Below are 24,914 nucleotides of genomic sequence, written 5' to 3'. Positions count from 1 at the left end.
TAATTAGTACCTCTAGCGTTACATATTTTACCCAAAATAAAATGATAGTTTAATGATGAATATTTAAGAAATTAGAGATTAAATAAAATATAATCTTCGAGTACGTGCACACAACCAGAAAAAGTCAAACTGTCAAAGTCCTACTTGACACCTTCATATATCATCTATGTTGGCACATATGTAATACTCACATAGACTTTGTCAAACAAGATATTATAACTTTTTACGACAATTAAGATTTTGAATTTCACACGCATCTTCGTAATATTTTACTCATACAGACACTCAGACTTATCTCTTTTAAGTATTTATTTGCAGAAGAAGTTCATGTGCAGTCAAGTTAACATAGATGTTTTCCAACATAGATTATTTCTTGATGTTCATAGTTTGTTATGCATACCATCTGTCAGCTTTCTAGATACTAGTTACCCATCGATCGGAAATCATGATTGCTGTGATAGTAATCTTGATTCTGCTCAATACTATTGTTTATAAGTTGAGGGTAGTACGGGAAACAAGTGCCTGGGAGACTAAGAAACCACCATCTAATTTGTCAACCAAACATCTATGCCGCCGGTTTCTTCTTTCTGAGATGCAAACGGCGACAAACAGTTTTGATGAATCAATGGTCATAGGCAAAGGAGGATTTGGTAAGGTATACAGAGGTGTCATTGACGATGGTGCAACAACGGTTGCAATCAAGCGTTTGGACTCAAGATCTAAACAAGGTGCCACCGAGTTTTGGACAGAAGTCAAGATGCTTTCAAGGCTTCAACACAGCCATCTGGTTTCTCTTATCGGATACTGTGATGAGTTTGATGAGATGATGCTTGTGTACGAGTATATATCCGGTGGAAACCTAGCAGAACGCCTGCGTACAGCCAACGGATCAGGTCAACGGTCCCCTCTTTCTTGGGTAGAACGTCTCAAGATTTGCATAGGGGCTGCACACGCATTAGATTACCTTCATACTGGCACAGGTGTCCGCCACCGGATCATACACAGGGATGTAAAAAGCTCAAATATACTCTTGGATGGGAATATGGCAGCCAAGGTGGGTGATTTTGGATTGTCCAAAATTAGCCAGATGGACCAAGGGTCCACCCATGTGAGCACATATGTTAAAGGTTCATTCGGGTACTTTGATCCTAGCTATTTCTTGACTCGGAGATTAACTAGAAAATCGGATGTTTACTCGTTTGGGGTTGTGCTACTGGAAGTGTTATGTGGAAGGCTTGCTGTTGATCCAAATCCTGGAGACAATGAGCTTGGTCTAGTCGGTTGGGCCCAGCCGTTAATCAGGGAAGGAGCAACCAACCATATAATTGATCCGAGTTTGATGGGGCTGAGCCCTTGTTCAAGGGTGAAGGCTCAAATCATGCCTGATTGCTTGAAAGCATTTGTGGAAATTGCTGATAAATGCCTACAGACTCGACCCAAAGACCGCCCGACAATGGGTGAGGTGGTAGTAGCACTTGAGACTGCATTAGCACTGCAAGAGAGAGGAGATTCTTTAGTAGTATCTGATCATTACCACAAATCAAATATTTACATCAAGTCTGGAAAGATTATAACAGTATCAAGAATGCTTCGAAACATGTTGCTTGTCAAAAGCCCCGTTAGACCAGGTAACCTTAAGTTTCTTTTGTCTTTAAATTATATATCTATTGCATGACTTGAGAAACATATAATATATTTACTGCAGTCATGGAGGATGAAGAACCTCTGGGAAAAAAGAAAAGACAAAAAAATGGTGTCTTCCCAGTAGGTTTTCTAACAAAGGAGTTTCACTTACCGAAACTAGATATACTTTCCAAGAAGTTAAAGTTGCAGATTCCGGTTTGAAAATATTCAGCTTGGATGCACTTAAAATTGTCACTAGGAACGTTAGTGATGATATGGTTGTGGGTGAGGGAGCTTTTGGAAAAGTTTTCAAAGGTTGGATTCAACAAGAAACATATGTACTAGATATTTTATAATTGGCATGTATATCGGTTAAATATAGATAATATTGTTAGTTGATTTTATCCCTAATTAAATGAGATTTCCTGTGTATATATGTAACCGGTTTGGTGATAATGAGGATCAAGGAAATTATACCAATTATCTCTTTCTACATGGTATCATTAGCCTAATCACGGCCGCCGCCCACCCCCTCCTCCTTCATCATCTCTCTTTCACTCGCTGGCGGTACCCCCTCGATCCTACTCACCAACAATGGAATCGAAACTTCACCCAACAATCACCGTTTCCAACATCAGGCATGCTGTCCCGATTCTTCTCGATAACGAGACCGGCAAATACACATCGTGGTCGGAATTGTTCAAGATTCATTGCCGTGCATATCAAGTTTACAATCACCTATTGCCAAAACCCGCCTCTGCTGCCTCCTCCGCGTCCAAGGAAAAACAAACCGCCGAAGACATCGCGGCTGCCCTTGCTGCCGCCGACCTTTGGGATCGGTTAGATGCCATAGTCCTTCAATGGATCTATGGCACCATCTCTCTTGACCTTATCAACACCATCCTCAAACCCAACACGACTGCACATGAATCTTGGACCACCCTTGAAACATTATTCCAAGATAACAAATCATCAAGAGCCATCTACCTTACCCAGAAACTTAATAATACCCGCCTCGATAACTTTGAAAACATGGCAGCCTACTGTCAAGAGGTCAAGGTCATATGCGACCAACTTGCTAATGTCGAGGCGCCATTAACGGATGCGAAGATGGTTCAACAACTTGTTACCGGGTTAAACGAGCAATACGAAGGGATTGCTATGTTGATTTCCAACCTTCAACCGCTTCCCTCGTTTCACGAGGCATGTTCCAAGCTTATGCGGGAATATGATCGAAAAACGAACATGACCTTACATGCATCACAGAACGCGGGAGCCGCTCTTCATGCTACAACCTCTCATAAAACCCGACACTCAAGCCCCTCGGTCGGACCAACGGTCCACTCCTGACGTATCGGCTGACCGCGGTAGGGGTAGGGGTAGGTCCCGTGGTAGGGGCCGTGGTCGTTTTGGTGGTCGAGGACCACCCAACTGCACCTATTCACAGCCTCCAAATCCATTCAACTCGGTTCAAGGTCAATGGGTTTTCCAGCCCTCATGGGGTCACGGTTCACACGCAAATCAATGGTCCAATCAATCACCGTGCCCATATCCAACCACCCCTCGGTCCATTGGTAGTCATTCTGCGGGTATCCTAGGTCCACGACCGAATCAGGCGTTTACAGCAGGTTACACCCGGCCGACATTGACCAGGCCTTATACACAATGTCACTTAATCCACCGGATACTCCATGGGCTATGGACAGCGGAGCAACCACCCACATGACAAACTAGCTAAGTAACTTCATGTCTTACTTTAATAATGGCATTCATCGTAATATTATCGTTGGAAACGGGACAACTGTTCCGGTTCTTGGACAAGGCAATCAAACCTTACCCCCACCGTTTCCGTCACTTAAATTAACCAACGTCCTTTATGCACCTAATTTAATCCATAATCTTTTATCTGTTAGACGTTTAATCACAGATAATTGGGTTTCTGTTAAATTTAACCCTTTCGGTTTTACTGTGAAGAACCTCAAGACGCGGACTCGTATCCTCCGATGCAACAGTACCGGTGATTTGTATCTCCTGACGCCACAAATGCTCTCAAAAATCAAGTCTCCATCAGCAAATGTAGCGATCTCACAAACACTGTGCATCAACGTCTTGGCCACCCTGGCTCATGTCCTTTGCAATCTCTTAAGAAGTCTTCTTTTATTTCTTTTTCTAAGTCTAATAAACGTGTCTGCGAACCGTGTGTTTTTGGGAAAAGTGTCAAACTCCCTTTTATTAGTTCATGTAATCGTACTTATTTGCCTTTTGAAATTGTTCACAGTGACCTTTGGACCTCACCGATCTTGAGTTCCGGGGGTCACCGCTACTACATCTTATTTATTGATGATTTTTCTGATTTTATATGGACATTCCCGATCAGTAGGAAATCACAGGTTTTCTCCGTTTTTCAAAAAATTTATAACCTGATTGGAACACAATTTGATAAACGCATTAAACAATTACAATGCGATAACGGCAAAGAATACATCAATAATCATTTACTCAATTCTTTAATCAACACGGTATGACGTTCCGTCTATCGTGCCCTCATACCTCCTCCCAAAATGGTAGGGCCGAACGCAAAATCCGCACTATCAATAACATGGTTCGCACTCTTCTTGCTCAATCCAACCTACCAAACACCTATTGGCACTATGCTCTTGAAACAGTAACCTACCTTTTAAACATCCTACCCAACAAACCAAATAACCTTATCAACCCAACCATAGTCCTATATAACCGTCAACCATCCTACACTCATCTTCGAGTGTTTGGCTGCCTATGCTACCCACTCAAACCATCCACCATGATACATAAACTTGAACACCGGTCAAATGCATGCGTTTTCCTTGGATATCCACCAAACCACCGCGGTTACCGGTGCTTCGATCTAAATACCCGTCAAATGATTACTTCCCGACATGTAATCTTTGACGAAACCGTTTTTCCATATTCCAAAACCACCAAACCGACATTGGACCCGTATATATTCCTGTCCGAACCACCACATCCATCCATTTGGTCGAACCTCCATAACCCTCCTTACAAACCCTCCTCTCAAAACCCACCTACTGCTAACCCTGGGGACTCTACTACCCCATCCATCAATCCAATAAACGAACCGGTTTCTCCCAACGAACCGACTTCTCCCCAAACAACCGGTCAAACTCCCAACGAACCGTCTTCGGTTAATATACCTTCACCGATTCTCACCTACTCTCGCCGTCCAAAAGTCGCAACCACCATCGAGCCTATGGCCCCAATGCCAACACACTCCACATCACAGCCTACGGCCCCCCTCCCACTCGTACCATGCGGACACGCGCCATGGATGGGATCTTGAAACCGAAACCACACTTCAACCTTAACACTACACATGTCGAACCAATGCCCAACTCGCCGAAAACTGCCTTGTCCACTACTGTATGGCGAAACGCTATGCAAAACGAGTACGATGCCCTTATTAAAAATGAGACGTGGGAGTTAGTCCCGAGACAACCGACTATGAATATTATCAGGTGCATGTGGTTATTCAGGCATAAATTCAGATCCGACGGGTCATTGGAGCGATATAAAGCGCGCTTGGTGTGCGATGGTCGTAGTCAGCAGGTTGGTATTGATTGCAGTGAAACTTGATTGCAGTGAAACTTTTAGCCCAGTTGTCAAACCGGCAACCATCCGAACGGTCCTATCTATCGCACTATCTCAATCGTGGGCCGTTCATCAACTTGACGTCACGAATGCTTTTCTTCACGGGAACCTAAACAAGACGGTATACATGCATCAACCTATGGGTTTTCGTGATAGAAGGTTCCCGGATCACGTTTGCTTGCTTAAGAAGTCCTTATACGGCCTGAAACAGGCACCTAGAGCTTGGTACCAACGTTTCACCGAATTTGTTCTAAAATTGGGATTCAAGCAAAGCCGGAGTGACAACTCACTGTTCACCTATCATCATGGTTCCGACACCGCGTATTTGGTTTTATATGTGGACGACATACTTCTCACGACATCGTCCGAGCAACTTCGTATTAATCTGATGGACCGTTTAAGCTCGGAATTCGCAATGAAAGATTTGGGATCGTTGAGCTATTTCTTGGGGATATCAGTAAAACGAACGGGTAACGAAATGTTCCTCTCACAAAAGAATTACGCGCAAGACATAATAAATCGAGCCGGCATGACCTCTTGCAAACCCGTTGCAACTCCGGTTGACACTAAAGGAAAGCTTCCTTCTGATGGCCCAGAATTCGAGGACCCGTCCCTTTACAGAAGCTTGGCCGGAGCCCTCCAGTATCTCACCTTTACGAGACCCGACATCTCGTACGCGGTCCAACAGGTTTGCATTCACATGCATTCCCCGCGCCTTCCGCACTGGGATAGTTTAAAACGTATCATACGATACATTTGGGGCACCTCTCATCTTGGACTTACTCTTGGACCGATGACCTCGACCTCGTTACGTGCCTACACTGATGCCGATTGGGCGGGGTGTCCCGACACTCGTCGATCCACGTCGGGCTACTGCGTATACTTTGGCAACAACTTGTTAGCTTGGTCCTCGAAACGCCAATAAACCATCTCGCATTCAAGCGCGGAAGCCGAATACCGAGGTATTGCAAATGTTGTTGCAGAAATTTTCTGGATTCGAAACCTTCTTCTGGAACTCAATCGGCCACTCACTCATGCTTCATTGGTGTATTGTGATAATTTAAGCTCCATTTACCTATCCGGTAACCCAATCCAGCACCAACGAACTAAACACATTGAGCTTGACATCCACTTTGTTCGTGAACAAGTTCAACGAGGTCTCGTGCGCGTTCTTCACGTTCCATCCCGTTACCAGATTGCTGACATATTTACGAAAGGCCTTCCTAAAGCCCTATTTGAAGATTTTCGTACCAGTCTCAGCCTTCGTGAACCTCCAGCTTCGATTGCGGTGGTCTAATAGATACTGTATAGTTGGCATGTATATCGGTTAAATATAGATAATATTGTTAGTTGATTTCATCCCTAATTAAATGGGATTTCCTGTGTATATATGTAACCGGTTTGGTGATAATGAGAATCAAGGAAATTATACCAATTATCTCTTTCTACAATATGCTCCCTCGAAGGTTGGCTCTGGAATTCCTGTAGCTGTTAAAAAGCTTGATACTGATGGTTATCAAGGATTTGAGGAATGGCAGGTAATTCTGTATACATACACACATATATATGCGGTCATTTTAGTACTAGTATGTATATGAATTCAACTTGTAACTTGGTATCATGGATTCATACAGACGGAGGTGAAACTTGCAGGCGAATTGAGTCATCCAAATGTAAGCAAGTTATTAGGATACTGCTCAGAAGATAAGGACCTACTCCTAGTCTACGAGTTTATGCATATGGGGAGCCTAGAAGATAACCTACTGAAACGTAAGCATACTTCTAGCACTTGATCAAAAATAATGTACTCAGTTGTACTGGTTGTGGTAATGAAATAGACACTTACATGAAAGATTATTTACCAATGCAGAACGATTTGGAGGAACACTTTCATGGTCAGTGAGGGTCAAAATCATGATAGGAACAGCAAAAGGCATTGCATATCTGCATTCTGAAAAGAGAACCAAATCATTTTTCGTGATGTGAAAACTTCTAACATACTGCTTGATCAGGTATTATATTGCTTACTGCCAACATAATTAGTTGCGATGGTTTTTTTAATTTTTGATTTTTGTTGAGCATCATGTTTCTTTTCATTATTCTTTTCCCCAGGATTTTAATGCAAAAATTGCTGATTTTGGCCTGGCAAGACATGGTCCGATAAATGGTGAGGCACATCTTATTACACAGGTAATGGGGACATACGGATATGCAGCTCCAGAGTATGTTGAAACTGGTGAGTAACTTTGTAATTAAATACAATGATATCGGATAATGTGATGTGTTACACTTATAACATGTGCCATATACAGGTTACTTGAATGGGAAGAATGACATATATGCTTTTGGAGTGGTGTTATTAGAAACTCTTACGGGCCTCGAGTTTTTGACAAAACCCGGCCCCAAAATGAGCAAGACCTTGTGCAATGGGCCAGGCCGATACTTCCCAAGAAAAAGAAGCTAATGACTATAGTAGATCCGAGTCTTGGTGATGACTACCCACCAGAAGCTATATATCAGTGTGCTAAACTTAGTCTGAAGTGTACTCAAACGGAACCAAAAGATAGGCCGTCCATTGAACAAGTGTTGCAGAGGTTAGAAAGAATTAGTTGTATCAAAACGAAATTGTTTCAAGGGAGTGGTAAGGAATGATATGAGCTCAAAGGGTTACATTGTATGGCAGTCCACATATTGAGGTGCACACCACATGGGTTTTGATTAGGCTCTCCGTATGGGCTTACCATTAGGTAATAGGTTCTGGGCCACCCATGTTAGGCTGGTGGTCGTTGTTCCTATATTTCGAGAGGGTTTTGAGTTAGCTTCTATCGATCGTGTTCTTCCAAGGCAATAGAAATTTGATGTGTAAATCTGTCTTTCAAAGCTATCACTACAGTCAAATAAAATTCTTGTCACATGCTTGGTGAGAAATATGGCGAAATTGCCTTTCTTAATCTTTCCCTAAACCCTGCTACTAAGAAAGACATTCGTTTAATAAAAGATCCTATGTATATTGGTGGAAACATGGGAATTGGCAATAATACAGAGTAGAATGTTACAACATCAATAGTAAGCAAAATTCTACAAAAATAAAAGGGCAGATAAGATAGAATATGCAATCCACATATATACTTTTCTTAACGCTGCAATCCTGCAAGAAGCTGTTTCCATAACTTGAACACGTAACCTCAAGGTCACATAACAACAATCTTACCGTTGCTCCAAGTTAAGTGAAGGTAAAAGAGAGATTTTAATTGGATGAATCTGTACAATACAATGTTACAAGTAACAAAGAGCCCAGAACACTAACAGTTAAAACTAAACAGAATATATTACAAGATGTAGTTTACTGTTGGGCCTTGTGGGCCCGTTTTGGGCAATCCTTACTTTGTGATTACTTGTTTCTTTTAGGATTTGGTGTAACACTACGTCGTTCCTTGAGAGGTGCCATCCGTGAAGACGAGCCCTTTCCATCCATTGATAAATGGCGTGTACCATTGCAGCTCCTTCCCCTGGTTAAGTTGGGTGATTTGGCACGAGTCACAGGCGTCTGTTCTAAACGGGTCGTTTCATGTTGTATTAAAATTAAATAGATTGAACCATTAACATGTTTAAATAATAATGAAAACTTAAAAAAAATAATTTATAAGTTTAAACCGCCAACCTTGGGTTGATATTTGTTTGTGGAATTATTTGTTCTAATTTATTTTTAACTACTTTGATTTTATAAAATGAACATATGATTAAATATAAAGTATGTTGTATATTGGTTTAAAATGTTGAAATTAGTTCATGTACCTTTTTAGGTTCAAACTTGGGTGGAGGATCTTCATAGTAAAAATCTGGAACAGTGTGTGCCTTAACAACCATGTTCTTTCTGAGCTCCTTTATAGCTGCTTCTTCCTCTTCCTAACATTAACATTAATCAGAGTTTATGAGAAAGATAAACAAACTTTCGGTAACTGGGTCAACCCGTTTTGTAGAATAAATTTGCTAGATAATACGTTACCATCGCCCTTATTTGCTGTTCCATCTTCTCAGCCTCCAAAGCCTGATTCTTTTCCTCTAGCTTCACATAAAACTAGGAAAAAAATACCGCATATAAGAATAACGCATAACTATTTAGATCATCCTTTCATAAAGTTTATTTTGTTATTTCATGGGTAAATTTTGTGCAAAAAGAATATATTAATTTCAATCAATTTCTATTTTAGAGAATGTTCTTCCAAAACAAAGTTTTAGCCTTTTAAGGGTTTTATAATCAAATAAAGGGTAGTGTATAATATGGTAAGATAATAATTTAGGAAAAAGAAATTGCAAGCTGAAGTAGGAAATTACCTCCTTGCGTTTCTCAGCACGTTCAGCACTTCGAAACGAGGGTGCTACTCCAACCGTTACTCCCGGTAGCCGAGATCTAGCTGCCTGCATATAAAAAAATAAAGAGTAGCTGTCACTTATTAATTAGTAGTTTTACAAAATATGCATTGGGATCAACATGACAACATGTGAAAGTGTGAAACTATGCAAGTGATGGTATAAAGAGCACTCATTATCCAAAACATGTAGAAATTGTACATGGAAGTTATATAAAAACATATCATTTCACTTGATCTAATGCATTTCGTGTGTAAAAGAGACTCAAATTATATCTTAGTCTTGTGATTACAATGGAAGGGAACCCTCAATAAAACTAGAAACTCAATAGGCATGTGGGCTAAACACAACTAAACCTAACAATGACTAGTGATAATTAATTAACATAATCTAGTGGTTAAGACACTCTTCTTATTCATAACTAGTTTCTCTTGCAGCAACGTCTCCTGGTTCACACACACCCGATCTCAAAAACTCGAGTTCCTTTCCTTCTTACATTTTCAATAAGTATCTCCGAGTCTATGAATCCAGTGGCGAAGCTTGGACAAAATGTCCGCGGGGAGGGGGGGGGGGTCTCAAAATGTATTTAAAAATTCATAAAACGAGGGGGGGCTTATATTTTGACCGAAAACGGGTAAATTTACACTACGTATAAAAATTTTCAGATGAAAAACGGCTAAATTTACACTGTTACACGAAAAAACAGGGGGGCCCGGGGAAGTTGGGCAGTGTGAACCAAGAGAAGTTGCTGCAAAAGAAACTTTAATGGGAGGATGATAAATCATGAAGAAGTAACATGTTTACCGGTGAGGTCTTATCCTCGTCATCAATTCCATAGCCCATGACCTGCAGAAATCAATGTAGAATTAAAATTAACTACCAATGCATTAGTCATTTGAATATGCTCCTTATGTTATTTTATCTAGATTACTAATGTCTGTTTTTGCAGGAAATTAAGAAATGTGAGAAAACAATATACACTTATTCAATATTGATGGACAAACAAGTTATGTAACGAACTACCATGCTGTTAATTAAAATTTAAATTTATGCAAATTTCTGAACGTCATTCATTGCAATCAAGTATGATCCATTAGGTTCTTACAAATTTGATTTAAATTTATGCAAATGTCAGCCAAAAGTGAGCTAATTGTGGATTTCATGATGTCAATACACGGGGCATATGCCGACCTATTTCGATGATCTAAAATTGTAGTGCTTAACCTGGATTCCTAGAAATATATGCATGCAATAACACAATGCATAAACGAAATAATCAAATAATCTGTGTATGTTATAATAAGAAACCCGAAAAGCCAACATATAAGAGTTCGCATTTGCAAAATCAAACCCCGATCATCACAATTGCATAGAACTCGGTGATTATAATCCTTTGATACAATTTACATACAGCAGCTTGTTAGGAAAAAAGAAACACAATTAGTAGATCAAAGTTTTACGTACGAGTTGATGTGTCACGGCCTATAACAGGAATTGTTCCGTTTGTGTTCTTAAAAAACGAATTAGAAACAAAACCTAAATTCTTCTGCATTTTCTAAATTTAATGGCGGATCACTAATCCCTTTTCTTGAAACCGTTATTCTCGGCCTGTTGTTCATTTGCATGACTGTTTTTATGTTTTCTACCCCTTTCAAATAATGGTGTAAATTTAGTACTACGATATGACGGGTGTCATGATAACTTTTGTAATATATAATTTTTAAGACTGATTATTTAACAATATTAATAAAATAATTAAATTCTCGTTGATGATCTAGTGGTAGGAGATTCGGTTCTCCAGTGGAGACCCAAGTTTGATATATCCTCACTTTTGGTGGGTTATGTCAATGAAGGATTTGAGTTAGGTCTTGCAACGTTATCAGTTCGTATCTTGAGCTACTCGGGTTTTCGTCCACCCGTGTGTTACGTAAGCTAGAGAGTTCTGCTCTTATGATGGCACAACGACTGTCAAGTCGTAGTCGGCGGTATTGTTTCCCAAGGGAATGCCCAAGCCAAACTCTGAAGCCAGCGCGTGGGTCCGGTTAAGACAAAACTTCTTACGGCCATGTCTTTTTTTTTCACACAATCTATTTTTTTTAAGAATATACGGCCATGGCAAAACATCTTACACGATCGATGAGGACGACCATGTCAAACATTCTTGTGTTTTGCGATTTGAACGTTGTGAGATATATCATTGTCCATTTTTATCACCTTCTTTGTAGATGTTTTTCATGCCACAACATGTCATAAACCGTAGCCTTTAACGGTTTAACCTTGCAACATCTATTCAAGTTTTTCTCCTAAATGGTTATGGTTTATCAAACTAAAAGCAGTATACACTCCTTCAATGTTTAACTCCATAACTTTCTATCAAAGTTGAGTTTTCTATGTTGGATTTGATGGAAGACTTACCCTTATCTTTATTATTCCACCTACACAACATATGAAGGGACAAATAATAGTTATGTGCTATTTATCAGCATTAAAAGGGAGGCATGAACAGAATGTGGCTACACTTATAATGTACAGTATAATATAAGCATGATCGTTAGCAATGTTTTAAAAACCGGTATTTTACATGTATCGGATTGAGTTAAAAAATGGTACAACTGGTTGAACCGGGTTATATCAGAAGGTTCAACCGGTTAAATAGTTTACCTTATAATTTCCTATACATGTAACTTCAATCCAAAAATAACTCAAATGTAAATGATTATATTACAAAAAACAATCCAAAAGTTAATCAATATCAAAAAAATAATGAAAAAACACTTAATTTTTAAAAAAATAGTCAAAAAGTTTACACATTTGAATGTTAATTGTTGGGTTAAAAGTAATTTTGAAAAAAATATGGGTCGCAAATATCAAAAATTTCTCGGACATAAAACCGGTTTACCGGTAAAAATCGGTATTTTAGACAAAAACCGCCGGTATGATGTTCTAGCAAACTGGCCAAAAATACCGGACTCAAAATACCGGCCTACTGTGCGAAATCCGGTTTAACCGGTTCAATCGACCGGTTTGAACCGGTTTTTAAAACACTGATCGTTAGACTTGGAAGAACTCGGATACAGGTTCTTTTGTCACTTTTGCATGCTAATGGTTATGTTCATGACTTTCATGCAAATAATTTATCAAATAAGTTATAGGATTTATTTTTAAAGTAGCTATGAATGAATGAGAGAGAAAATTAATGATAAAAGTATAAAATAATATTATTTAATTAAAAATTTGGAAGAAATTATAATTTTTAGTGTAGTTTTAACTTGAATATAGGGGAAGAGATGTAAAAGCTCTTAAGTGATAAATTTACACATGTTAGTGGAAAGGACGGAAATTGAAAGCTTATTTAAACATAAAGTATGATTCCTGATATTTTTAAAAGATAAAGGATAACCGATGAAAAATCGTAAAAACGTAAAGGACGAAAAATTGAATTATGTCCTTATATTCTCATTTAACGTTCATAAAATATTTTTTTTAACGACAAATTTCAATAAAACCAAAACCAACCCCCTCTTAACGAGAAGCTAGCAGGGGATGTAATACAACAAATTAACCATCACAATACAAAATCGATCTATTCCAACTAGCCCAATCTACATCCAACCCTCTCGCTCTGTTTTTAATCCATAAAAAACTAAACACCTTTATCTCGCCAAAAATGTTAACGATCTTTATGGGCTCATTTTCGAAGATTAGTCTAAATTGAGCTCTCTAGATGCTCCAAATTACCACCATAAAAATTGAACTCACCGTTTTTCTCTTGTGCTCAATCTCTGACACCTGATTAAGGATGTTTAAAACCCTTTTTACACTTTTTGTTCCCGAGTTCATTTAATGACGGAAAATAAATGAAATGGAAGGAAAGGAAAAAAATGTTGTGTTCCATAAGTTTTTTTAAAGGAACGAAAAGAAAGGAATGGAACAAAGTTGTGTTCCTGAGTTTAATTAAATGAATGAAAAGAAAACAAATTAAAGGAAAATGAAGGAAATGGTTTCTTTCCAATTTGAAAAGAAAATAGGAAGAAAGAAATGAAAGATGAAATAGGAAACAAATGAAAACAAAAAAAATTTCTTTTTTTTCTTTGCTCTCATTAAATGAACTCGGGACAAATGTTACTGAGAAAGCAACAAAAGGAGCTAAATTGCACCATTTGCTAATATTGTACCATACCATATATGCCACATAACAACTTGCAAACAAATGATCAATTGATTCTCCTGTTAATCTGCAACAAATGCAAATATGTGGCCCATAAACAACCTCTCTTTTTAACAAATTATCGAACGTAGGAAGTCGATTAATGAGCGCTCGCCACACAACCAAATTCACCTCCATGGGTATCCAACTATTCCAATCCAAAATGCAATCACGAGGGATTGACAGAAACCCTATAAAGCTGTTTTTTCATTGAAGCAACCGAATAAACACCTAATCCGTCGCCTTCCCAAATCCATCTATCTTCTTCCCCATCGTATCTAAAATAATATAGTTTTATGAGCAGTTCAATCCACTCGTTTACCACTTCCCCATATACAAGTTGCCTTTTCCAGCACCACCTCAATGAAACAGTCCCATTCGATTCAACACAACGATCCGCCACTTAACAAGATTTAACCTTTTTTATGTAGAAAAGGTTAGGAAAACGATCCTTTTAAAGAACGAGCCAGTTGTCTAGCTAGATGATCATCTTCTATCCATTACCCGCCTTAGCTTTAATTAACCTTCTCAAAGAAACTTGAGAAGTTTCAAGGCTCTTTTCGATGTTTACTATTTTCCCCCAAATTCCGATAAGTTTTTTGTTTTGATGGAGAATCGTTCACGATCTTGGGTCTCATGAAAAGCCTACATTCCTCCACAAACTATCGAATATCGTCTACCACCTTGAACCTCCACCACCATTTTGACAACAGAGATAGGTTGGAGTCTCGAAGCGAACAAAGACCCCCCCCCCCCCCCCGGTCTTCTTTAGCTTTTAAAACCATGTCCCACGAGACCCAAATGATCTTGGGTTTTTCTTCATTTCCGCCCATAAAAATTTTCTTCTTTTTGCTTCTCCAACACATTAATTTGAGCTTGATAGAGTGAAAAATAATAGCTAGGAAGCGCTTCAAGAAACGATTTAATTAGTGTCAACCGAACTTGCTAGTCGTTTGTCAAACACATCAATTACCTGCTGCCAGTTATTTCTATTATTCATTTTTGCTCCAACTTTTATCCCCAAATACATGAATGGAAGTTCCCCTGATCTACAATGTAGCAAACCCGCCATTACTTTAACTTCTTGATTATTGACTTCCACTCCACACAATTATAATTTTTGCAAGTTTATATTCATACCCCGATAAAAGTTTAAAGATCCTTAACAATCTGCTCAAAGATCTTATATTGTTCACTGACCATTCTCCAATAATAATAACATCATCCGCGAACAATAAATGAGATAACAATGGACCATCCTTTGGTGTTTGAAACCCTTTAAAAGCATCAGCCTCACACCTTTTTCTAAATAAAACCAGCAGTGTCTCCATTGCTAAAATAAACAAGAATGGAGAAATCGGGTCACCTTGACGAATTCCTCTTGAGTACTTGAATTCAAATGTAGGCGAGCCATTTACTAGAATGGAAGAACTGGCCGAAGCTACCACTCCGCGTATGCAACTTGTCCACTTTTGTGTAAACCCCATATTCTCCATGATATTATCCAAAAAGTTCCAAATTTAAATGATCATACGTCTTTTCAAAGTCACCCTTTTTGTTTCTTTTTTTCTCCACCAAGTTATAACCTCAATAATTAGCGGGCCGTATAGAATGGATCTTTTGCTTAAAAAAGGCCGACTGTGGATTAGAAACCACCGCTATATAACTCCTTTTAACCGATTCACTAAGACTTTAGACACTATCTTGGATATGGCTCCAATAAGATTAATAGGTCTAAATTCTTGTAACGAACCCGGATCAAGACATTTAGGGACCAAGGCTATAAACGAGACACCACATTTATGATCTAAAGAAGCTGAGCTACGAAAGAAGTTCAGTAAGTTACCAAAATTTACCTCGAACAATTGCCAAAGTTATTTTTATAAATTTGAAATTCAATACGTGTGGACCCGGGGACTTATTTTCCCCACACTCCCACACCGCCGCCTTGATTTCCAAATTGGAAAAAGGTTTCTCCAAACACCTCATTTTTTACTTTGTTTGTAATAAAAAAACCATCTCCCATTAATTTCCAATCCATGGAATTTGTTGGATAAATTTCCATGTCTGATAATTCGATGAAAGAAAGCCAAATTATCATCACCGAAAGATAGATGCCCACGAAATCCTGGATTTTTTATGCAAATTTTAAGACTTTTAAGCTTCAACAAGGGATGGTTGGTAAAATATCTAAATGAACTATTTTGAATGTGTGATTAACATGAAGTTTGAGTTGTAATAATAGAAAAGATGAAAAGGAAAAGACAAGAAGATACGTTATTATTATTATTATTATTATTGAAGAGAAAGAAAGACAAAGCCCATCCGCATGTGTCAAACCACCAATTCTAATAATCATCAATCAAATTTATCCACCGTTTCATTTCCTCTGCAAACCAATGGCCAACACTCCATTTCTATTACAATTCAATTCCTATGCTTCACCACTCCTTCACTTCACCCTCCGTTCGCTCAACCCAAATCAAATTCAGACTCAATTGCTTCTTCACTAACCCTAATTCCATATTCAACCCACCAAAAGCAACACAATTCCACTTCAATTCACTCTCAAAACCAACTCAATCAGCTCCTTCTCAAATCAATTCAGAACTTTTTCAAGTTAATACAAAAACCCCTAATCACTGGGGTTTTGTTAGGGTTCTTGTTATTGTACGATCACCGCCATGCCATGGCTGCTTCGGGCGGCCGGATGGGCGGGCGATCCTTTACATCGGCTCCGTCGTCCTCCAGAAGCTTTAGTTCTCGAACCCGCGGGCCCGAGTTGTCGTTTTCGGCGCCGTATTATGCTCCGGCGCCTTTTGGGGGTGGCGGGTTCTTTGTGGGACCCGCGGTCGGAATGGGGTCGAGTTTTTTCTTTGTCATGATGGGGTTTGCTGCGTTTATTTTGGTGTCCGGGTTCTTGTCGGATCGGTCGGACGATGATGGGAGTGTGCTTACTGCTACCGAGAAAACAAGTGTTTTAAAGCTTCAGGTGCTGATATTATGATGTGATGTAGTGAAGTTGATTTGGTTATGTGATTGTTTAGGAGTCAAATAGTTAATTATTAGGCCAATCTATTACTTTAGGTGGTGTTACATGTTAGAATGGACAATATATTGTTAGATAGCTATGGAATATACTTTTTTTTGCGCCTTGAGTGAACCTTAGTGTTTTCCAAGTAATTCTTATGGCAATACCATTTTAAACCACAAACTTAGTCGAATAGTTTGATCTACTTGAACATATACCTACAACTACTTAAAGTTATGATGTGATATGCATGATGGGCATGATTTGAATTATAATCTTCTAAAGCATACAATCTAATACCATTTTTGTTAACTAGTAATTATTCTTGTATTTTCTAGGTTGGATTGTTGGGTATGGGTAGAACACTGCAAAGGGATCTCAATCGGATTGCTGAGGCAGCCGATACATCTACCCCAGAGGGCTTGAGCTTCGTATTACAAGGTAATATTGTTTATAGATTGACGTCACATGTATACACAAGTTTGGATATATGATGTGTCACAAATACTGCCTACCTTCTCTTTCTTTCTACTATGCTACGTGAAAGGAAAACCCTTTTTCTAGTATATAGATTTCTGTTCAGCACATAACCAATTTTAAGTAGAGAACCGTGAGAATTGCATTATCACCCATACCAATTGCAAGTTTGCAACAGATAAGGCTGTTATGTAACCACATAACTGCCTCTTCTTCTCTCTCCCACTATATGTGGCAAGCACTGTGTAAAAGTGCTTATGTCGTTCTCTTGGCTCTCTACTTAAGTTTTAAATTCGGTTGTGTATTGAACGGGCCCTTTTATATACATGGTTCTATTTTAGCAATCAGTGATCAATTTTAATTTTAGTGTCTTTTACAACATGCATATATGTGTATGCATTAACACACACACATACAGATAATCTTCTGATTGATTTTGTTTTGGTTATAGAGACAACACTAGCTCTACTTCGGCATCCTGATTATTGCATCTCTGGTTATTCCTCTGTAAGTGTTAGCCTTGCCCTTCAACGTCTTGCTTCTGCTTGACATTTTGTCACAAAGTCAATCATAATATATCATACTAGACCGTTAAATGTTCGGGGTAAAATGTTGAATATTTTGACACATTAATTATCAAAATGGAAGTCCGTTAGACCTGATCAATATGTGGAGAAAACAATACTTTTACACCAATTAAGTGACACACGGGTGTTGCATATTTGGGAGGCTGAATGTTTGTATTTTGATTTTACTAATTTGGTGCAGGCGGAGGTAAAGAGGAGTGTAGAGGAAGGTGAGAAACGATTTAATCAACTCTCTATTGAAGAAAGAGGTAAATTTGACAAGGAGACTTTGGTCAATGTCAACAACATCAGAAAGCAAAGTGCAACAAGTCAAAGGTCAAATGGGTTCCGTAATGAGTACATTGTGGTGAGTACTTTGGTTATTATAATTATTGTACACACGTTTCTTACTCGGAAACATCGCTACCTTTGTTACTAGGTTTGTAAACGAACCGAACGAACAAGAACAAAGCATGTTCGTGTTCGTTCAACTTTAACCAAACAACGATCGAGCACGAACAATTAATCAAACGAGGTTTTCTTGTTTGTGTTCGTGCGTTCGTTAAGAAAACGAACATGTTCGTGTTTGTTTATGATCATTTGTTAACAGTATAAACGAACGGTTCATGGGCGTAAATGAACGAGCATAACTGAACATAGATAAACGAACATAACTGAGCCAAAACAATTAAAAGTAATGTGAAGAACAATGTGTTGGGCCTAAAAAGTTATTAAACCTAGACTACGTTGTAATGGTTAAAAAAAATTAGATGAATATATTAACGAATGATCGTAAACTAACAAACTTAATAAACGTAAAATAACGAACATAGATCAACGTAAGAGCGAACATAAATGAAGTTAGATGAACGAATGTAAACGAACATTCACGAGAATAAATGAATTAATGGTTTGCATATTTGTGTTGAGAGCCATATTATTTAACTCGTATACAATTCCTTGACTACATAAAGTGTATATCCTGGTTATTAGATTACGATCATTGTGGCGGCCGGAGGTGTACATAAACTGCCGCCCATCAACAATAGTGCACAATTAAAGGAAGCCTTGCAAAAACTGGCCTCTATCCCTTCAAGCAGAATTATGGTAAGATCTATATGCACTTATTTTCTTGCTCAGAAATAATAATTCTTGTGTATTTTATTGTTTACTAACATATGATCGTCTTACAGGCAGTTGAGGTGTTATGGACCCCACAAAACGAAAATGATACACTTACAGAGCGAGAATTGCTTGAAGATTATTCTTTGTTGCGCCCTCTATAAGTGAAGTTGTTGTGATACTTTGTACATAATGTGTAGGCGATGAATATACGCACACAATTTTCGATATGGGTTTTATACGCAAATGTGTGATATCAAATATGTCACTTTGAAATTCTTAATAACAATTTTGTGGTTGTATGTGTGTTTTATAGCAACAAGAAAGATATTTGAGCTTATGTGGCATGAGTTTTATATGGGCTTAGAGCATTATTGTTGCGGATTTAAACTCTATGATGTGACATATTTTAATTAGTTTGCTTACTCGTATAAAGTTACTAAATAATAATTTGAATAAAGTAACTAAATGTAAATAACCTTCACGAGCAAAAATGTTTGTAGAATTGTGTAGCTAACCCTCCAAGTAATTCAACTAATCTCTTGACTTGGTTGTTGATCATCGTTCGGATTTTATACATGTGTGTAGAAGGTGGGGTATTTGTGGATAGAGGTGCACAAATCGGGTTTTCTAAATACCCGGGTTCGGGTATAGAACCGGGTTCGGGTATGACCGGGTACGGGTATGACCGGGTATTGGAAATAGTCGGGTAGGATTCGGGTCGGGTATTGTCTCTAAAAATCATACCCTATGCATCGGGTTCGGGTAGGGTATAGAACCGGGTATTTGAATACCCTATTATCGGGTATTGAAAAAACTCTATTTACGGGTTTTTTCGGGTTTTTTTCCGGTAATTTTTTTATATAGATTGGATTTTTTAAAAGTTTACACTTTTTAGGGGTATTATTCGGGTATTTTTAAGGTATTCGGGTATACATCGGGTATTTGAAATACCCGGTTTCGGGTATTGGAAAACCTCGGTTCCGGGTTCGGGTATTACCGGGTACAAATCGGGTCCGGTTCGGGTTCGGGTTTTAATGCCAAAATGCATACCCTATCCGTACCCTACGGGTAGGGTCGGGTTCGGGTTCGGGTATTAAAAACCCGGGTATTAGAAAAACCGGTTCCGGGTATTTATTTCGGGTCCGGTTCCGAGTTCGGTGTGACATTCGTCAAATTCGGGTCTCGAATTTGTTTTCGTGTTGTAAACTTTTATTTTGTAAAACCGACACAACATTTTTTTAGAACTTTACTTAAATTATTAAATGATAATACTTTAGACCTCAATCTTAAATAAACTGATGATTGTCATTATATAGTGTTGTTAAAAAAACATAAAGGGTTCAAACTGAGTTTTGACAAAGTTATTATAAGTTTTGGAAACTTTTAAACTCACATTAAACATTGACTAGAACTTGAGGGGCCAGAAATGTAACATATATACACCACATATATATACATAATACCCTAACCCTATCTCATTCTAACATCCAGCCGCCTCCCTCCATACTTGCCGTTTTCCGGCGACCTCGGACCTCCGGCGAGCACCAACATCACCTCTGGCCAACCACCACCCACCTCAGCCATCCAAAACACCACCACCGAGCTCCGGCCACTTCCCCTTCCCCTTCTCGGCAGTCCGGCGACCCCACGGCCACCGACCTCTCTCTATCTCTCCGGCGCTCTCTCTCTGCCTCGCTCTCTCTCCCTCTGGTCCGAAACCCCAGCCGCCGGCTACCCTCCTCACACTCCACTCGTTTTTCCAGCGACCGGAAGTCCGGCCGCCATGCCACACCGCAGCTCTCGTTATCTCCCTCTATCTCTCTGTCTCTCACTTTCTCGTATTTCTCTCTCTCTCTCTCGGCCTCGGGGACAGTTATTTTCTTCGTGTCAAACGGGTTCGGCTCAGTCCTATCCGATATAGAGCCACGACTCGTGAACCTCTAAAAGGTATATAATTTGGGGTTTTGTTATTATGAGTTTTTCATAAATTGATCTCCAGATTTAAATGGTTAATAGTGGGTTGTGTATCGGTTATAGTTCTTGCTTCGGGTTGGATGGATATGGAGTTATATATTTTATTTGGGGAAATGGATATTGTATTTTTATTATGAGTTTAAATTAACGATTACTATTTTGGTTCGGTCGGTTTGTACGTTAGTTAATAAACTAGAGGTCTCGGGTTCGAAACTCATCCTAGACCGGTTTTGATATAATTTTTATACTTAACAAATTTATTGTTAATAATAGTATTAATATCAATATATAAGGGTTGTTAATAGTATTATTACATGTAAATTACTATTATATTTATTAATTGATAATATTATTATTATTATCATTATTATAAATATATAAGTTGTTATTAATATTATTAAAAATCATATTATCATTATCTATTAAAATCATATTATTATCATTAATTATTAGCATAATATTATTATATCTATTTTATGAACTCGTTTAGAAATCGAACCCATTTCGAGTATGATATCATTATTACTAAATATTATTTACTATTATTACCATTTTTTTTACCAACAACATTATATTTAATACCAAGATTTCTATTCTATAACTATTATTATTAGTATTATTAATAATAATTATTGTTATAATTATTATACTATATTAGTATTATTAAAAATAATTATTGTTATTATTATTAACATCTTTATCTTATATATATATATATATATATATATATATCTATCATATCTTTTAAAATTATTATTATCATTAATAATATCATTATAAACTTTATTATCAATTCATTATTATAAAACCGAACCCTTGATTTAAAACCCGTCTTGTCTCTTTTAATATTGGTTTAGCTATTTAAAAGCCCAATAAAATAATATTATTTTTATTCTAATTATTGATTATTGTACGAGTCCTTAATCATTAACAAACTAACTGGTAACCCGTTTAACAACCGAACCGTCTCGTCCAATGTTTCAAATGTAGTTTCAATTAAAGTTCAAGTTCATTAATATATTTTATTTATTCATTTTCAATTAGCTTTCAAGTCGGATTCATTCGTTTCGTTTACAAGCTTTCTATTTGTCGATCATTTATTATTTCCCGTTTCGTCAATCGATGTGAGTACTTTCATACCTCTTTTTCCATCTTTCGTTTTGGGGTGACATTTCATACTTATCAAACTAAATGCTTTAATTACTTTCATCTTAAACCCACAAACGTGATTGTATACCTTACTTGAATAATTGCTCGATTTGGTGTTGTATGCTTATTTGACTATGTGTTTACAGCTTTTGGATGATGAAACTATAAATCCTATACCATTTGGCAATGGCAAGGTGTCGTTAACGTATGCTATTAACGATAACTATAAATCCTAGACTACTCGGCATCCCCTTGTAGCTAGGTGGTGGTAATGTAAGCTTATTAGCAACTGTCATAAAATCCTAGACTAATTGCCAATAGCTAGGTGTCGTTAACTTGTTTAGCGATAACTATTTATTCCAGTTTATAGCTCTTATTTATTGTTTTGTATACAAGTTTTGTGGATTTTCATACTATATACTTATATGCTCAAACTTATGAATTGCTTACCAACCTTTGTGTTGACAAACTTTATTTTATGAAATGTTACAGGTTTGACTTTTGTTGACTCGAGTGCTTGACGGAAAACGTTACCAAGACCTTTAGGATATTAGCAAAACTAACAATATAATTATTACTTGTATTCAGTTTGTTTGTGTAGACGAGAAGTGTTGTTTATCAATTTGTTGAAAAAAAATGACTTAAATGAATATTGTCACTTTAAATAGTGTCTTGTGTATTTGTCCAATCACGTTGCACCCCGGCATGTTCCGCCTTTGGTCGGGGTGTGACATTCGGGTTTTTTGTGCACCTCTATTTGTGGAGCTGTTTAAATAGCTTGTGCTTGAGTCCTGTTTGAAATCGGTTTGATTTGTATACATGGTCATAAGACCATGTTTACTGGATTACTGGGCGTTTCCAAAGAGAGGGTTTCATAGAAAAAGCCTCCTCCCCTTTTTACCTCCAACCAATCATTTATCTCCTTACAAATATCAACTAATCACCTATTTATTTATATTATTTATAATTGATTTAAATTATAAGAATTAATTAATAATTTTATAATGATTGCAAGGGGGCAAGGATTTTTTTATAACTACACCACTTTTTACAATACTCTTTATTGCTAACTAGGACGTTACGTGTTGCTAAACATCCAAAAATAAAGAGTTTTGATTACACGTGGTCTAACAAGGGTCACGTACCTTATTAGTTGTACCAAATGCATCTGTACTTTCATAGATTAGACTCACAAGTCTATTGGAAACCTCATATTAGGATCTTGGAAAAGATTCTCGACTAGGAAAATGCATACACTGTGACAATTGAGAAGAATGACATACCAGTCAAGGACCCACGTTAGACGATTGATCTTAATTACAAGTTAAATTTATAGAGATGATGTGTGTAAAATTATACACATTATTTATATAATTTATCCCCGATTTTATACACTTTTCATAACAAATCCATTGAGTTTGACACTAAATTATTTGTAACATGGATTTGTTGGTTCAAATGACGAATTGGTCTAAATAAACAAGAAATAACGAACAAAAGGAGACAATTCAGAAACCAAACAAAACCGAGAATGAAGCAACGAGGTCCAAAGGAAAATTGATGAAACAACCGAAAAAAAGAACGAAGCCAGAAGAAATGAAGATCAAAAGCAAAGACAGGACTTGAAGATAAAAGAATAATAAGACACTGACAAATCTTATGGGCTGTAAAGACTTGAAGATAAAAGACCAACTGAATCTTATAACCCATAGAGATTTCCAGACAAAGCATTAATGAGTAGACACGGGAGTCAAAATCTAGAAGGCTTAGACTTGACACTTATAGGTTGTAAACACCCTTATGATCCATAAAGAACCGTCAGTCATTATTGTATCACAAAAGTCGTCGTAGGTGCAACCAAGATCAAAAAATCCGGAATAGATCATATAAAGACATTTAAAAGTAACACTTATGGGTCATAAAGTCACCTTACGATCTATAAAGACTATCGATAAGAAACAAGATCCTAAAAATCTGGAGTTGAAGATAAGGTCTATGAAAAAGTTACTTTTATGGGTCATAAGGATACTGTTGAAAACATTACGACCCATAAGTGTTCCAGATTTTCAGCTATAAATAGCAGCCCGAGTTTCAGCCAAAATGATCCCATTTCTTACGCATATTCTCTCTAATTAGCTAATTATAAACTCCAAAGAGTGCCAAGGAGGTTCCAAGAGTCTCGAGGAGGTTCAAACCACTTTCGGGAGTTCTGAAGTTCTTCTCGAACACACCACGAGTAGTATATCTCTACTTTGTAAGTCTAATTTGGTTATGTTAATTGCTATGTTAGGATAAATAAATTATTAAAAACTTAGTTTTTACATATGATCATAAAATTTTCATTAATATAATTCATAAACTAATATAACTTCTATTATATTTGATAATAATAAAAACTAATTAACAAATTAAATGTTCTTTTAATACACAATAATAACTAAACTACAAAATCTATAAATACAACAAATACATACAAAATAATAAGAAAGTCACAAACTAAACATCATACTGGAAAAAATATAATAAATTAATAATTCACCCAAAAATGAAATGATAACACGTGACGTACCCATTTCAGATAGACGTGGAACTACAATTAGCCTATAGAAATTCAAATACATCAATTTATTAAAGCTTAATTCACTATTTAGCACAAAATATATATTTTAGAAAACAAAAAACAAAATGTTAGGCTATATTAATTGACAGACACATGAGATCCCATTTTGGGTGATCCATTAAA

General features: G+C 37.4%; 2 protein-coding genes and 1 pseudogene across 3 annotated transcripts; 2 read left to right on the top strand and 1 right to left on the bottom strand.

Moving 5' to 3' along the window:
* Nucleotides 1–338: 338 nt before the first annotated feature.
* LOC143580198 (uncharacterized) lies at nt 339–7,923 on the top strand (annotated as a pseudogene). Its single transcript, XR_013143600.1, has 7 exons — nt 339–1,628; nt 1,706–1,957; nt 6,722–6,809; nt 6,906–7,041; nt 7,142–7,283; nt 7,384–7,507; nt 7,584–7,923. The product of XR_013143600.1 is annotated as an uncharacterized LOC143580198 (transcript).
* Nucleotides 7,924–8,478: 555 nt separating this feature from the next.
* On the bottom strand, nt 8,479–14,921 carry LOC143580201 (protein WAVE-DAMPENED 2-like). Its single transcript, XM_077063296.1, has 6 exons — nt 14,823–14,921; nt 10,447–10,488; nt 9,607–9,690; nt 9,278–9,349; nt 9,067–9,177; nt 8,479–8,532 (listed from the first exon to the last, which is right to left on the bottom strand). Exons 1-6 carry the CDS (start codon nt 14,919–14,921, stop codon nt 8,479–8,481), a joined length of 462 nt encoding a protein of 153 aa, XP_076919411.1.
* Nucleotides 14,922–16,419: 1,498 nt separating this feature from the next.
* Nucleotides 16,420–19,385, top strand: LOC143580197 (FLUCTUATING-LIGHT-ACCLIMATION protein 1, chloroplastic). The gene is made up of 6 exons (XM_077063293.1): nt 16,420–16,841; nt 17,219–17,321; nt 17,809–17,864; nt 18,126–18,290; nt 18,917–19,030; nt 19,117–19,385. The coding sequence occupies exons 1-6, from the start codon at nt 16,539–16,541 to the stop codon at nt 19,207–19,209; spliced, it is 834 nt and encodes a 277-aa protein (XP_076919408.1). The 5' UTR covers nt 16,420–16,538; the 3' UTR covers nt 19,210–19,385.
* Nucleotides 19,386–24,914: the final 5,529 nt, after the last annotated feature.

This window comes from Bidens hawaiensis, unplaced genomic scaffold (genome assembly GCF_021521415.1).
Source record: "Bidens hawaiensis isolate Kalapana, Puna unplaced genomic scaffold, B.hawaiensis_p1.1 tig00030277_1, whole genome shotgun sequence".
Classification (NCBI taxonomy): Eukaryota; Viridiplantae; Streptophyta; class Magnoliopsida; order Asterales; family Asteraceae; genus Bidens; species Bidens hawaiensis.
This window is presented reverse-complemented; position numbering and strand designations above follow the sequence as displayed.